Consider the following 16,939-nt stretch of genomic DNA (forward strand, 5'->3'; position numbering starts at 1 on the left):
TTTCGACCTCTACCTCTAGCCAATCTGCCTCCCCTTCCTCTCACTGAAATTAACTTGTAATGAGGCACACACTGCAGTGTTAGTTTAACTGAGCTAACATTTGGGTACCTTCCAGGGCCTCAACAACAGCAGCCGAGCCCAGTACCCCAGCTCCTTGTGTGGGAGAGGGGCTCCGGGGCCTTCCTGTGGCTTCAGCTGCGGGGACGTCGGCTGATTCAAGAGACCACAGCAAAGAAATCGTCAAGGAAAACTTTGGCTCAAGGGACACCTCTGAAGGTACAGAACTAAATTGTATTGACAGGGAAGTGATGCACCTTATATTTTAGATCAAGGGTTCAATTTCAGACCTTGCCATGGGATTCAGGCACATTTCGCCTATGTATTATAGTGTTCACATCACGGACAGATCTGGGCCTCCAGAGTTGCGTAAACAGCACTGTGGATCGCACCATAATGACATTGGCAATATAAATTGTGTACCAGTATTTTGTTAGTACTGCACATTGCATCTCTTGACCTTGATGAAAGGTGGCAAAAACACCATATTATAGGCCTACGGTCATCTTATGGCCCATTGATTTCTACAGTGAAAGAGGCCAGACACACATATTTACACAGACACATCCATGCGCTCAAACACACACACACACACACACACACACGTACACGCTCCATTCAAACTCATACCGACAAAATACACACTGGCTCACGCGCACATATTCTCTGCCGTGATTTGATTTCTACACAGACATGACATGAATCCAATTAATTCAGGATGAGGATCAATAGAGAACCATTTCCATGAGGGAAAATTGCTTTTGGATTTCGACTCAGTCAGCAGTGCTGCTGTTATGTGAAGGTGGCTCAGAAATGAGCGATGTAAAGAAGCTGTTTTTTATGTCCTAGTCTTCTGATGTATTTTCACACACTGCTGCCATTTTGAACGTGTACAGTATATTTAGACTGACTGAATGAATAACATTATATTAAACTTCTTCTCCTAGCTATCTAAAATTGTAATAAAGAAAGTAGAAAAAACAAGTTAACTAATTTTTGTTTTTATACACTAGACACCAGGAAATGTTTTGCATATGTATGACCCTGCCTTGGAGGGCAAACTTATTGATTGTGTTTCAGTTTAACAAAGTGTACTTTATATGGATCATTATAAATAATTAAGTATTTCCTGTTTGTAACGGCAGCCATGTCCCTTCATTCCTCGAATGTGGTCATGGCACATTGTGATTCGCAAAGGCTTTGCTGTGTTTTTTTTTCTTTCACATTTTCTACCACTATGACGTATTCATAATGGCAGTGCATGTATTTGATTGCCAGCGGTGTCAGTGTGACCTACGAATGAGGTGACTGGAGTGTCATTGTAGAGAAAAGTTAAAGAAAAGTAAGAAAAACAGAGAACAGAACTTCTGGTTTACCACATTTGAAATAACAAACTATGTTCCCAAGAGGCCTAGTCACTTTGCAGATATGCTGATAGTCAGGCTGATAGCCCAAATCCAGTTGTTTTCTTCTCTATTCTGAATCCTTTCTGAATGCACAAGCGTAGGAAAGTGAGCGAGATATAAAGAACATTTGTGTAGAGCTAATCCTCTTTTGTAGAAAAACAGTTGCTCTTTGTTCATCTCCTGGATTGTGTCCAAGGTTATTTCAAATTTTAGACTGAACTCTGCTTTATAATCCATGGCAGAATACACATCTCCAATCAGATTAATTGAAAACAGTGATTGTTGCCATTCAGGGCTTAAAAGAAAGTGTTGCAGACAAATCACAGTTTAAAACCAAATCAATAAAGCTCACTGAGCTAAATTAGGCTGAAACACTCTCAAAGCAGTTAATGACAAATCCTGCCGAGCATGGAGATAGAATGGGTCAATAGCTCAAACAAGCTGGATACAATCATGTTGTGTCACATGGACAAAGCCGTTATGGCAACATGCACAAGAGATGTGCAAGATTTCCCTGAGGAAGAAGACCTTTAAATGCAAATGATACAATATTATGTAAATATTCAAAGGCTTTGTAAATTCCTAACCAGGGGCTAGAAGATCTGGCGTCTTTTATCTATTCTGCGTTGCTAAAAGGATTCAGGCAATGTAGTTTGGAGCTGTGTATGCTTGTCTTTGTGTGTCTTGTTTTTGGTGGAGAAATGAAAAAGAATGCTCTAACAACAGGAGGTGCAGCTATCAAACAGAAATGGAGATAAAAGATGGAAGATAGGAACTGCTCTTTTTCTTTTTAAAAACAATGTTTGTTTACTTTGATTTTACTGATTTTCTTTGCCAGCTTTATGTGTGGCTAAAGCAGAGCCCCAGATGGTGGTGGCTTCAGAGGTGATCTATGATGACGTTCCAAGTGAGGACCCCCTTTCTCCTGATGAAGGTTTGTAGCTGCGACAGAATCGTGTTTGTTTAGGATGGTTGTTCACTCATGATTCTTGTAGAGCTTCTGATGTGTAATGTTATTGTGTGTTTAGCAGATATGATCTACGAAGATGTTCAGAGAGACAGTGGTCCTCTGGATGCAGACAACGGCTGGAGCTCCAGCGAGTTTGAAAGCTATGACGAGCAGTCTGATAGCGAGACCAAACTACCAACACGGAGCAAGGTAGCATTGCCGTGGGTGGATGCATGCCTGATGTGTGTATTTACCTCACACAAATCATCTGTTTATTTTAATGGCATCATGATGGGACAGGTTGTTTTGGTTGGTTTCCAGCACTTAAAAGATAATCAAGGAGAATAGTTCATCTCCTGCTCTTCTTGTGCAGTTGTCTTTATTAATGCATAGAACTGGAAGGAAACTATAAAGAACATGAAAAATGTATAACAGGCTGTCTAGGCTTTATACTTTCATTGTGGTATGAAAGTAAACAAGAGGCATTTCTCTGTGAAAAGGCTCAGATCTCCTTGCCTCTTCTCTGCTAAGGATGTTGTTCGTCAGTGTTGTGCAGCACGGCCACACAGTGTCAGTCTTCCACATGATGGCACTGTGTCCACATTCACATTGTGCTGCTTTTCCTTTATGCTTTTCCAGCCTTTAACGTGCATGCAGCGTTGCAGGCACTGGGAAACTTTGGAATTATTCTGATGAGTTGAATCATTATTAATATATAGATTTATACCTGCCTTTACATATTTTTACATATTGAAGGTGCTTATGTATGGATATAATTTCATCCAAGAAAATCCAGTTTTAAATCAGTGCTTTGAGAAACGAGGGAAAGCAAAAAAAAAAAAAAAAATAGTTGTAGTGGGACTTAAAATTAGTTGCTTGGGTAATTACAGGAAGGTGTGGTGTGAAAATCCCCCAAAGTTCTCTCCACTGGCCACTGAACAAAAGGAAGGATTCAGCTGCACTGGTTGAACAGTTAATGAAGAAACCTTGATGATTAGAAACCAGCAACCCTTTTCAGCTTGCATAGCCTTCATCAAAAACACATTGTTTTTAATTAGTCTCGCCTGATTAATTTTTCACCAAGTGTACCTGAAGTTCTCCTCTTGTTCAGTTCAGTGCTCAATTCGAGCTGCATGGGAGAGCTGCAACAGCGTTTGCTTCTTTAATATCTACCCTAAACTGCCTGCACCCCTCCTCTCACCTTTGTATAAATTAGTGTCCATTAGTCTCATACAAAATAACCCCTTTGACCAAAGCAGTGCTCCAAGCTTTCACTCTCTATGCTTGTGATTAATACCCAATGTTGCGTAGCTTGTTTTGCCTTGATCACTTTGCCTCCATTTCCCTTTTCTATTTCCTCTCCCCTACTTTTTTCTCCTCCCTTTGCCTCTTGTGGCTAAACGCGACCTGCCCCCATGCCTCGCCTCCCACTGTCCAACACCTGTAGCTCTCTCCTGAAGTGCGTCGGCTGAGGGAACGATGTGCCAAGACCAAACGTGAACTGGCCATGAGGCTGTCTGGCAAGCACAACTATGACATCAAGGTATATCTCCAGCAGCAAGTGAACACAGCTATATCACACTGTTTCTTTGCAGAGCTCAAATCACTCTGCTAGATGTTTGCCAATGGGATTGATGATCACCCAGAGCTGAAATATGCTGTGTTGTATATGCTCAGCTGACTCAAAGGCTTAATTGACTCTCTGCACCATCCTTCCCAGCTTTCCTTTGGACTGTGACTTTTCTTTGAGACTCTCTGTCAGTTTCTCTCTCTTTCCCTGCCTGGTTTAATATCAAGACGCAGTTATGGGACACATGAATTATTAAATAATATTCTGCGTATTTACTTCCATAAACGCCAGTGCAACTTGTCCCCAATCAATGACCTACTTTCCTGAAGTAGCTTAATTTAAAAATACTACCACCCTTGGTATTTTTGGTCTGTGGACTCTGGTTGCAGGGCCTCTGTGTTGCTCAGGGTGGAGTTTGCGGTCAACTGAATTCTCCCACACTGAGCACTGCAGCTCTGGTACTCTGATGTGGAGCTCACTCTGTTACCATAATCTGTCCATGATATGCTCATAGACTCTGATTACAGGCTGTACAGCGACCCACAGGGAGTCGCAGATGCTGAGATTCATGATGAACCCACTGAGCGCCACTTTTCTCCATCTCTCTCCGGAGGAGGTTATCAAGGCTCCACAGCATGGCATTTTCCTCGTGCTCTAACGCTCTTTCATTGTTTCTGTCTACTCCTTCCAACCAGGTTCAGCAGCTCATGAAGGCGGCCAGAAGCGGAACGAAGGATGGGCTTGAAAAGACCAAAATAGCCGTCATGCGAAAGGTTTCCTTCCTGCAGAGAAAAGATCAATTGGGTAATGCAGGGAAGTCTGAAAACTTAAATGTTGGTCAGCTGGCTTTTTTGGGATGAAAGTTATACTGTTTTCAGTAATGTGTATTGGTTATGAAGTTTGGGTTTTGTAACTCCTCACAGTTGACTCTTTGAATTATAGGCAGTTGTCTATGTTTAAAGCTAGCCAAGCCAAAGCAGTGTTCATGATAGAGTAGAAAATCTTACTTTTTACTTTATATAAATCCCTTCAGGGAGAAATGAAAGCACTGTGAAAAAGAAATATCTCACTGATTATAACTATAATAAATAAAACAGACAGACTTTCTCAGTTTTAAGACAGACGATGTGGTTGAGTAAAGTTTTTGATGTGTGAGAAAGAGAAGGATGAAGCAACTCTTGCGGTACAATATAGGTTGTGTTATAGAAACCAGTGGCTAACAATAGAGAGAGATTAGCATCCATTAATGGAGTATCGAGCAGCTCCGTAAACCATAGATACCAGACCCACGCCTCAAACAAATCTCAGAGCCATCACAAAGAGGTAAGGAGGCCAGTGGTGCTATTTTTAGGTGTTGATCGGGGGAAATCTGCATGGCATTATATTTCTTTTCCACCAATCCTCTGTTATCATTCCAAACGCTTTAATTGGAACAGTGGAAGCTTCTGGTATCTATGTCTTTATGGTTACGGGTGAAGTGAGGATTTTTTTTTGTTTGAGTCTGTCGAATGTCTTTGTGCCAATGCAGAGATGAGAATGTGTTGGATCGTGTTTTTGCAGACACACTTCTGTGTGCCTCCTTTATCCTACAGAGATACAGTATTGTTTTGAAAGTTTTTTTCATTTTATTCCGAAGGCCTCTCTGCCTCTCTCTCTCATTCCTTTCTGCATTGCTCTGTCTGTCTCTTTTCAGGTAATATACTTAGTGTGTCGCAGTGTCTCCAGCTGCAGTGAGATCTGAAGGCTGCCTTTCTGTTGTTCCCTCTCTGTCTCATTCTGTCACACATGCTCTCTCTCTCTCTCTCTCTCTCTCTCTCTTTTTTTTAACCTTTCTGTATCTTTGTCCTTCATTTCTGAATGTCTGCAGAAGAGGAGGATGATGCAGGATACCTGGATGTGGCTGTGTCAGAAGAGAAACATCCTCCTCCACAGCTGAGCCCCATGCCAGAGGGGCTGACCAACCACCAGGTGCACCTGACAGTTTCTGCAAATATTTTGTCTTATTTTTTCCAAAATAAATGGAGCCTACATATGTACCGTACTTAAAATCTAGCATTTATGTGAATATATTTTGTACCCAATAGCCTTGAAATAAGGCCTTAGGCTGTCATGTTAAAAGTATTAATTTGGTATTTCAGCATTTTTACATATTTATATATTCTTTAATCTCTTCCTCCTGTTTGGAAAAGCAATGTGTTTTATGACAGCTAGAACAGCCACTTTCATGTCATAGGATATCCAAAGATTCAGCATGGAAGCCTTGTTCAAAGAGGCCTTCTCTTCTTTGAGTTTTTTCCTCCAAACATCATGATTACAGTGCAATCCATCAACCTGTGCCTTGCTTGACTGAAAGCATACCACACACTGAAGCCCCATCATGTCCTCTTATTACTGGATTTCCTGACTGGTCTGTTGTCTATGCAGGTTGTCAGACGCCATATCCTCGGCTCCATCATTCAGAGCGAGCGGAGCTACCTGGAGTCTCTCAGGAGAATCTTGCAGGTGAGCTGTTAAGTCTCTTTTGTCCTCCTCTGCCACATGCAATGTCTTCACCATTTAGCTATCATGAATTACACAGAAAAGAGAAGCGGTGATATCCATCAAATTACTAAGGTGTCTCAGCATAAATAATCCTGATAAAACAGCCATCTCATTTCTGTGGCATTGTGCTGATGCTAAAAGAGAGACTGTCAAGCTTGCGGAGGATGGGTTGCAATCCCTCCTCTTTAATCTCTCTTTTTATTGGGGAAAAAGAGACTTGTTATCTGCTTATCACAAAAAAATAAAAGGTGTGCCAAATGAAATGGAATCAGCAGCAATCAATGGCTGCCTTATACACCCCAAAATCTTTCACTGTCAAAACACAATGTGCTACCCTTGTTATCGAGTGACATGATTACGTATGATACTTGGGGAGGTTTAGCTGTTTTCAAAGAGTCCAGCCAAGTGATAAATGCAGTGTTCTCCAGACAGATAACATAAAAAGATGAAAGGCCCCAAGCAAAATTAGACATTGAGGGTTGTAACTTTCAATATTGCTGTAACACAAATTGCACAGTTGTTCATGTTGTGCTGCCTGGCCATGGTTCTTCTGTCGATGATTCATTTGCTGTGATGGATTTGCGGGGATAAGAACTACAAAACATAACAAATGACCACACTGTTGCTCAGATAGATTAGATTTTTGGTGTTAAAGAGAATTTGCCATGTTTATGTGGATGTTCAATCAGTGTTCATGGTAAATGTTGTCATTTGAAATAATTAAATTCCTCAGTGCTTGCTATATTGACCAAGAAAGCTTAGTTCTCCTGCTTGTGGATCTGTGCCGGCAGTGCCTATATGTACCAGTATGCATTGCGAACAAGCTTCTGACGCCCACCTAGCAGGCTTCCGTGTAACAACAATGCTAACACTGTAGTATACGTTCTACAAATAGCAAAAGCAACCAAAACAGTTACTGGCATACAACTTATCTCTTGATTGAGCATCCAACAAACACACTCCCCACATGTTTGTTGGAACTACTGCCCATGCTGAAATTTAATGCAACAGAAGGATTTAGTTTCTATTGGCATCGAAGGGCAAAGCAACACCAGTCGCTGTTTGCTTCTGGCGGCTCAGGTTTTGCTTGTCCCTGCCAGCCATATCCCTTTGCATTGCTAATGCAGCCGCAGCCTCGGCTTCCACTGTATTTCTTTGGATGTATACGCTGGCTTGAATAAATATGGCTGAATTTCCAAGCCAGCCAAAACACTGTAATATGCATCCTTGTCCATAACGACCGCTGCACTCTTTAACTGTTGGAAACATAGCTAGTTTGCAATACAAGCAACGAGAGCAGCATCTCGAGCATGCCCCCTGACAACCCAAAGGCAGAGACTGAAAATCCAAGCTGAAATTGCCTGTAGTTCTTCTGTGCCTCCAATTACGTCACTATGATGGTGCCGTTGCTTGAAGAACAACAGATTTTGCAGCAGAAAAACTCAGCTTTCTCCGTCAATATAGCATGCTCTGAGGAATATACTGTATATGCTTCAGTTGACTATATTTACCATCAACACTGATTGGACATCCAAATAAAACATGGCAAATTAGTCTTTTCATCTTTTACGTCTGGCTTGTGCACAACATTATCTATACTTCAGCTTGTTCAGATTCAAAGAAATCATGTTTACTGGCTTCCACAAAGAATTTTGTCCACAAAGAGCCTGTCAACATCATTTAGTAGGTTATGCTAATATCCCAATGAGGGCTGACTGAAGAATCAATCAGTGCGTTTTCCACCATGTTGCTTTTGTATCTGTAACTCTGCTGGGAGCTACTTTTTGCCATTATCATTCTGGCTTTTATGATTACAAGTCACCTTGAGTTCTGAACATGTTTGATAGTGGAAAATGCTGGGTGAATCCTTTGGATTGATGTGCTTCCAAGCACAATGACAACAATTCCTTAAATTCATAGGATATTTGTCTGTTAGCCTTCAGTTGTCTTTTTATGCTGCTGAAAAGAAGATATGCTTAAGGAAGGTGGACTGCTGATTCATCTTAAAGGGTAATTTTGGTATTATTCATCCTCTACCCTAATTTCTCATGTTTATGTAACGTGATTTTTCTGGACAATTGTGCCCCGTCAAAGTACGTCCACTAAAGTGCTTGTTTTTGCCACTGACAGGCTCAGGTTGTTATTAGTATCTGACAACATTATGGAAATAAGAGATAGACTTTTTTTTTTGAGTTTTCTAATTGTCACAAAAGAAAAAAAAAACATCAACAGGTCAACAAGGTATACAGTCAAATAATATTACACAAATCCGATACATAGATAGGTAAAATAAATACACAAGAAAAGTAAATACAAAACTAATTAAAAACACACACCCACACTCCGAAGGATACAAAATCTCAAGAGGCTTACAGGACAAAGACAAATCCAAAGGTTCCAGTGTAGTCAAATACTACTAAAGGAACTTCCAAGGAGCCTTCTTGTAAGATGATGGTAGACAAATCAGGTTCAAGATACTTTAGGTAGGCTTCCCAAACCCTAAAAAACAGATCCTATTTAGAGTGAAAAGCGCATGTAAGGTATTCCAATGGAAATATAACTCTTTGCCCAACTCTGAAACCCATTATAATAGTATATTTTCTGGCTGCAAATGTAAGTATATTAAATAATCTTTTGTTAGCTGCTGTAGTTGTGTGTTTAGGTCCAAATCAATCAATAGCATGAGTAAGATCCCTTTTGTTTAACCAGGAACAGTCTCTATATTGGTTGACAAAAATAATATTTTTGCACAGAAAAAGTACTTACCCCCATACACATACATATGCACATATCAACAACAATTTTCTCTCATAATCTCACCAGGAATACCACAGACCATTGATGGAAGCTGATCCACGCATCCTCAGCCCAAGGAAGATCCGGCCTATATTTTACCGGATCAGGGAGATCACACAGTGCCACTCAATGTTTCAGATTGCACTGGCGTCACGTGTGGCTGAATGGGACAGCAGTGAGAAAATTGGAGACTTATTTGTTGCTTCGGTTAGTGTGTGTGCATGTGCATGTTTTTGGTATGTATTTTCACATGTGTGAAATAGAAATTCAAATTGGAGGCTTATTAGCTGCCTTATGTGTGTATGTGTTTGTGTGCAATTGTTTGTTTTTGTCTAAAATGCAATCAAAGACTTGCATTCTGGGTAAAGGCATGTTTTTCTTGGCATTTCTATCTAACTTTATAACACAAGCTATACTACCAGAGTTATAATGAGCTACAGGTTTGATTGAGCAAACAGTGATAGTTTACCCCAAACAAGGAATCAATTACAATGATGAATATCTCCACTGCATCCAATGCCCTCTGGCATACGTGTTTACAAATTTTGGCACTAGAATAAGTGTTCAGTGTGAGTTTCTACAGTGTGCTCATCTGTAAGGTCCGCTCATTATTTGCTTATTAGAGGCTGATCTGACCCTTGTCTTGACTGGCCATTATAGTGCTGTTCCATTGATATCCTAAGACCTACAATCGAATGAGGCCACACTGAAAAAAAAGGTGCTGGGACCATGTACTTCTCGTTGAGCTGGCCCTTTTTCATGTAGCAATGAATCTGTACCTGCGGGGCTTGTAGTATGTGAGAGGCAACATTCTGAAGGAGGGTACGAGCAAAGAGGTTTAATTCCTTCATACGATTTGCTAATTTAGCCACCACTCTTCAAACTGCCACTATCAGCTGCCTGGTGTGGGTTTAATTGAGGAGAGAGAATAAATGTCTATCCCACACAGATACAACGCCTCCCACACACACACTCTCACATTCCGCCACCTCATTCCTCTTTGCCCAGCCTCTTAAATGGCTCGTGAAGGGTGTTGCAGTAACCAGGATGGTAAACAAACCAATTTCTTAAAGTACTATACTTAAATAGCCATTTTCTAGCCTCTCTTTACATTGAAATCACTTACGGGTCACCCTGCAAACAGCATGGTTAGCCAGACATTCAAGCTGTCAGAAGAAATTACATGACTGTGTTGATGCTGGTGTAAAGACAAAATAACAAAGGCCTCACAACAGAGCACAAGATGCTCTTACTGTTGGGCTGTTCATGATAAATTCAGATAATTATGCTTGTTTCTGTTTCCACAGTTTTCCAAGTCCATGGTGCTGGATGTATATAGTGATTACGTGAACAACTTCACCAATGCCATGGCTCTCATTAAAAAGGCGTGCATGTCCAAACCAGCTTTTCTAGAATTCTTAAAGGTGAGCATCAGCCCTTTACAATATATTGTGTTTTTCCCCTTAATTTTCAAATTAAATTAACTTAATTGTGTTTTTTGTGTGCTTTTACCTCACCTCAAAATGCCACTAAAACCTACACACGGGTCCTTTAATTAGGCATCATGAACACGGAAAAATAGTGCGATAGTGCATGGAGGGTGCCAAGAACTGATTTAAATGTGCTGAGTTTAACAATTCCCTGTGCACCCAGCATTCATGCATGAGTATGACCTGGATCATTGAGCTGTAATGCTGATTTACAGAACCAGATCACACAGCTGACAGCCCTGCATGTTACTCCAGAGAACACGTGTCCCTCTCTTTCTGTTAAAAGGTTCCTCTGTCTCTCACTGGCAATGTGTGTGACAAACCAAATAATACATTGGCTAGACACAGACTGGAAAAAAACACAGAATCAATGATAGAGTCACATACAGTGTTGCTTTAAAAATATTGTGGAGGCGCTGACTGCATGCACATGACCATAAGCACGCAAGGAAGACTTACAGCGACGGAGACTATTATTTGAATACATTTAGCAGATATTATGAGGTAATATATTCTTTATTTTTGTCAGAAAAATAAAGATCGGACAATACATAAAAATCTCAGAATCATTGTGTCCCATTAGGTTATTATTATTCAGACCAATAGGGGTGTTAGAAGTTGTGTATGTACATAATGTACAATGTAGTGTAACATCATCCAGTTTAGTGGTGAGAGCTGGTGTGGAGGCTGCTGGTACTTGGATGGCAGAACCCGCTGTAGGTGTCATGGGCCTAATCTAGTTCACATCAGCTGTGGGGGGAATTGTCGACTTCAATTCAGTTTTATTTATATAGTGTCAATTCATAACAAAAGTTATCTCATTGCTCATTGAGAGAGAATACACAGTAGCACAGAGCATAGAGATGTAAATAATATTAATAATAGTGGTAATAATACAAATATCAATAAAATAATAATAATAATAATTACCACAGGCATGCCGTTCCACGAAAACTCACCGTTGTACAACTTTTAATGGTCAATGGGTTTAGACTGCACAAAAATCTGAAGTCGGTCCGACTAAATCCATAGGAGGAGTTCATTAAAGTACAGAGTGTGTAAATCATCCAAAAATGACCATATAATTAAAAATGGCCGACTTTGTTGGGTTTAGGGCATCGCTCCAAGGTACGTCCGGAAATGATACATGTGACACAGAAATTGAACATAGGGGCAGCAGGCAAAAAGACCAGCTGAAAGCAATAGAAGGAGAGAGACGAGAAAGCATAAAACTACGCGAGAGGGAGGAAGTCGAGTTAGTAACATGCCTTAATGATATAAGAATGTATACAGGTGGAGAGAGAGAGAGGAAAAGAGAGGAGCAGTGTAGGCCTATAGCAGCATAATTAAGAGATGGTTCTGGGCTCACCTGAGCCAGCCCTAAGCTTTATCAAAGAGGAAAGTCTCAAGCCTAAAATGTTGAGATGGTGTCTGCCTCCTAAACGCAAACTGGGGCCTAATTCTACAGGAGAGGAGCTTGATAGCTAAAAATCTCTGGTTCCTATTCTACTTTTGGAGACTCTAGGAACCACAAGTAACCCTGCATGCTGTGAGTGCAGTGTTCTAGTGGTGTAATATGGTACTATGAGCCCTTTAAGATATGATGGTGCCTACTTTGTAGGTGACAGACTTGATAGGTCCAATGGCATATCCAGCCTTGCTCATTACCCCTTTTTCTTTACATCAAAAGTGTCAGGTGTTTAAACCCCAAATTAACATAAGGCAATTCCATCAGTTTCAGCATACTGGTAAATGCTGAGGTTTCTTGCTATGCTGTTAAGGTTGCTTGGCAACAAATTCAATTCTACTCAGTAAGGTAGGTGACATTGCTAGAAATATATCTTACAGAACACAGTAAAGTGTTCATTAATTGTATATAGCTACTAAATGTAGTATGTCTATTGCATTGTAATTTGTATCTACATTAGAGGTATTCATGTATCTAAAATGTTTGACTCCATCTGAAATGGAACAGTGGAAAACCTGACATGCATAAATTAATTAATAAAACAGACCCTATCCAGAAGGGCACAGAGAACTGTCAAGCTCAGTCCGAAATGACCTGAGAATAATAAGACTTGATCCAAAAACCATTAGCCTGAACAGATCCAAACTGAGAGAGAACACCAACACTGGCAGTAGCATGATCTGCCACCAATTAACATCAGCTGCACTCGAAAACAATAGAATTGTAATTTCGCCCTGCATTTCACAGTTCAATCTGCACCTTGCCTCAAGGAACAATTTTTTTCCCTGCAATGATCATCAGACATATTGACACACAGATGGCAACACAACAAGACCCTACCTGACCTGATTAGACTGAATATAATGTAATGGACCTGGTCTGACTCAGGTTTTGTTTACTAGGAACCAAGTGGACCCCTGAAACCCTCTAATTTGAACTTCTTCAGTTTCCTCAGCTCTCATGGGAGCAGCCTTGCTTGCGGTTGTCAGTGCCACCTTTGCCCACTTCAGCTCCCAAACTAACCCCAAGCTGTTGGGTGCCTTCTGGCTAGTTACATTAGATAACCCACTATTCCTTGTGTCCTTTGTGGTGAACCTTTGGTTCCCAATACATTAACAACTCCTGGCTGCAGTCCCTGATCCCCGATTCTGCTTGTCACTTTTTCTACTTGGTGGTCCTACACCTCCACCTGAAAAAGACAGATGGTGAAATATATCAGCCAAGGTGATCCTGCTGTTGGTCTAGGCTCCAGTGGTGGGTGGAAACATGACTCAGTTTAGTGTTTCAGATTGGTGATAATTACAGGAAAGACCTCTCTATCAATAGAGAAAATTCTGGCCATGACCAGAGATCAGTCAGGTGAACTACTGCTGCTTTGATATCATCTCAGGCAGTGTTATGGTTTTAGACACTCTCTGTGTTAGACAGGTTTGACTGAAAATGACTACCCTCCTTACAAGAGAGATAGAGAGGTTCTCCTTAAAACCGTTCTCACCCACTCAACTGTCTCTCTTCCTGACACTGGATCTAGCAGATTAAAATAGTAACTTGGAGATCACTGCCTTCCTATCCTCACCTGTGATTTAATAGTTGGGTGGCTGCTGCTGACTACTGTTATCTCCTTGTAGTGATTGTGTATAACATGTTTTCCTAAATTGGTGTTTTTACAACAATAGGGCTATTCAACTAAATTGTTCAAGGGGCCACCTTTTCAGAAAGCTAGGGCCCAGGGGGCCAGACATTTTACTGAGCTATTATTGTCTTTATTTATGTACACTTTACACAGTGCTCCACCATATTTTCGAAACCTTTATTTTGTTACATTTCAAAATGTGCCTCATTATAAACTAAAAAAGAAAATAAATGGCCCATCTTTAAGTAATTAGGCCAAGTACTTAATTTCATTCATATTTTAAACAAATATAATTTGGTTGATTTTGACATCTCTTACTGAGCTCCACAACAGTATTTCCTGTAAACATGTATAATCTTTCTTGTTTTCTGCCTACATCTACTCCATCTTCAATGAACTATTTCACATATTTTAAACAGACAGATCATCTAACTTGCACCAAATCGATTTAATATTTTCCGGTTCTCTTTAACTAGCCTACAAGACTATGAGCTAGTGATGAGAGAAATTGCACATCTTTGACTGGGCAGTGGCAGTGAATGCCGGTTCATATGAAGCGAGGGCAATCTGCAAACAGTGATATAAATGCTCGTTTGTCAAGGAGGCAGCTGGAGGAGCTGGATTTGCAGGCAACAACAGCAGCTTGCAAAGGAAGGCTTTCGTCGTCAATAATGCATGTTTGTGATTGGCTATTGCAGCACAGGAGTGCTTTGCTGGCTTGAAGGATTTATTATGGCAAAATGTCTGATATCTGCACAATTTTTTTTCTTCGGGTTTTAAATTTATTGTTTATTTAAATTTATTTGTAAAAATAACTAATCTGCAAGTCAGTCTGAATTAGTTGATGGGCCGGAGTTGGCCCGCTGTCTGCCAGTTGAATAGCGGTAAAATTAGCCTGCACAGTTAATTGAAATATTATCAAAATCGCAGAAGGTGCAATTTTTTGATTAGCATTATAATGAAGTACTGTAGTGCTGCAGAATGCCACTGCCTACACATCTTGTTCTCCAGATGTAAGAAAACATTGTTGGTATAGACCCCAAATGCCACATGATCATGATTTTAATAGCTAATAGTTAATAATCACAATATAATTTTTTTTACAATATCATGCAGTCCTATGTGAATCTCCCAAAGGCTGACACAGAGCTTCTGTGGTCAAAGACAAGCTGTGTCAGAGATAAAATGCCACAAGGTGACTGCTGCTGTTACCACTGTTTATAAACCAACTATCTGGAATACAGCAGGAAATGATTCACAATACACTGGCGGGCTAGTGTTATACTTGTGCTAATACTGCTACCAAGACTTTCTTTTACTCGCTCACAGTGATATGAAAAGAACTTAAGATTGATTTTATTGCACAGTGTATGTATTTTACTTTCACTTTCAAGTCTGTTGACCAGTGAAAATGTTTCTGGTCAGGGTGTGTTGTAGTGTTTTTGCCTACCTGTGTAATTGTTTCACAGGGCTCCCTACAGGTGGAGCCCTCTAATCTTTGCATCTTGCTACTCTACACTCTATAACTTCATTGATGACTAGTGAGGTCACATTACTCCTTATATACAGTAGACCTAGCGCAATGGGAGAATGTTGGATTTACCCTAATGGTCTCATTAAGTACAAGTCAATCTGAGTGAACTCTGTATGTGGCTGAGCCTTTAGAGCCTGTCAGTTTGCTCCACTTGTTCTTGTAGGGCTAGGGTTACAATGTTCACTCATGAATATCTTGAGAGTACATGAGCCATTACATATATCTGTACCTATCCTGTGAATATTTGCCAACTTAAGGATGTAAGTTCCTGCCCTATGTAGATTTTCACAACTGCTTTATGTATTAATAAGAAGACGTCACCTTTTAAAATGGTGGACGGACATTTGAATGAGAATTCAATGTTGACAACTCAGATATCATCATAATTTGGACCAAATGCTTTGCCTTTAAAATGGTGTAAAGATTATAATATAATTTGATGATGCCCATTATGATGATGGTGATATATGTGACTGAAGGTCTAATAATGAGAAGATCGTGACCAAAAAAGTAGAGGTATTTATCATTCATTTCACTCAGCTGAAAACATTAGATATACTCTGATATTTGTGAAGTTAATATAATAGACTGCAAAATTAAAGGATAGGAAAATGAAAATGTTGGCTGAATCATATTACAATTATCAAAATCTCAGGCAATATCTAGTCTAAAATTTTAGAATGTCAATATCAATCCATTTTATTTTATAATATGACATTTTAATTAAATTGATATCCAGTTCTAATCTGTGTCATCTTAAAAGTGCAAAAAGTCTCCTAACCCTAAGGGAAAATATGTAAACAGATTATATGTTAACTATTGCAGTGTATGGCAGACATCAGATCTCTTAAGTGTCAGCAACAATTCTTTTATTATCTATTATTTCTGTCTCAGAGTTGATCTTACCTTTACTACCATACCATCTATTAAATGTGCCCAGTGGTATGCCTTTTCATACTGATGGTGTCATTGTGGCACAGACTCGACTCTGAAACGATATCTTCTCCTGACCTACGCCTACAGTAATACATTAGAAATAACGCACTCAAAAAATTTCATCTTTCATACTCTCATATGACTAAAAGACCCTGATTTTCATACCTTATTCACCCACTCACACGCCTTCAGGTGGCCTATAGAGGATTCTGACAAGCTCCTTTTAAAGTAGAAATAACAAAGTTTCCTCTTAATGTGCAAGAATAATTTGCAACTGGATGCTCTATTTTAATTTTTTTTTCTTTTTGTTTCCAGAAGAAGCAGGCATCTAGTGTTGACCGGATCACACTGTATGGTTTGATGGTTAAGCCCATTCAACGATTCCCTCAGTTCATATTGCTCCTGCAGGTATAAAATTTTGTTTTTAAAGGGCTAGTCATTTCCTTTGTTTTAATGAAGTAAGTCTCTTCAAGTCTTGGTAGCTAAAACACTTCCAATATGAGAAACTAGAGTCAAATTAAAGATTCAGCACATACTCTAATAAAGATGCAAAGCTGCA

The 16,939-nt window shown here is 39.9% G+C and overlaps 1 protein-coding gene across 3 annotated transcripts in view; it reads left to right on the top strand.

Moving 5' to 3' along the window:
- The window catches only part of arhgef10la (Rho guanine nucleotide exchange factor (GEF) 10-like a), a 115,770-nt gene that overhangs the window by 17,626 nt on the left and 81,205 nt on the right, over window positions 1-16,939 (top strand). Inside the window, exons 4-13 of one of the 3 annotated variants that reach the window (XM_038695432.1) lie at window positions 116-276; window positions 2,302-2,397; window positions 2,492-2,622; window positions 3,860-3,955; window positions 4,678-4,786; window positions 5,850-5,950; window positions 6,407-6,484; window positions 9,347-9,526; window positions 10,627-10,743; window positions 16,696-16,788. In XM_038695432.1, coding sequence (XP_038551360.1) covers window positions 116-276; window positions 2,302-2,397; window positions 2,492-2,622; window positions 3,860-3,955; window positions 4,678-4,786; window positions 5,850-5,950; window positions 6,407-6,484; window positions 9,347-9,526; window positions 10,627-10,743; window positions 16,696-16,788 — 1,162 coding nt within the window. The remainder of the gene's footprint in view (window positions 1-115; window positions 277-2,301; window positions 2,398-2,491; window positions 2,623-3,859; window positions 3,956-4,677; window positions 4,787-5,849; window positions 5,951-6,406; window positions 6,485-9,346; window positions 9,527-10,626; window positions 10,744-16,695; window positions 16,789-16,939) is intronic. The other 2 variants (XM_038695433.1, XM_038695434.1) reach the window with 2 other exon arrangements.

The sequence above is a fragment of the Micropterus salmoides genome, unplaced genomic scaffold (genome assembly GCF_014851395.1).
Source record: "Micropterus salmoides isolate LMB-PRFRI ecotype aquatic unplaced genomic scaffold, ASM1485139v1 Ms_hic_scaffold_4, whole genome shotgun sequence".
NCBI classification, from domain to species: domain Eukaryota; kingdom Metazoa; phylum Chordata; class Actinopteri; order Centrarchiformes; family Centrarchidae; genus Micropterus; species Micropterus salmoides.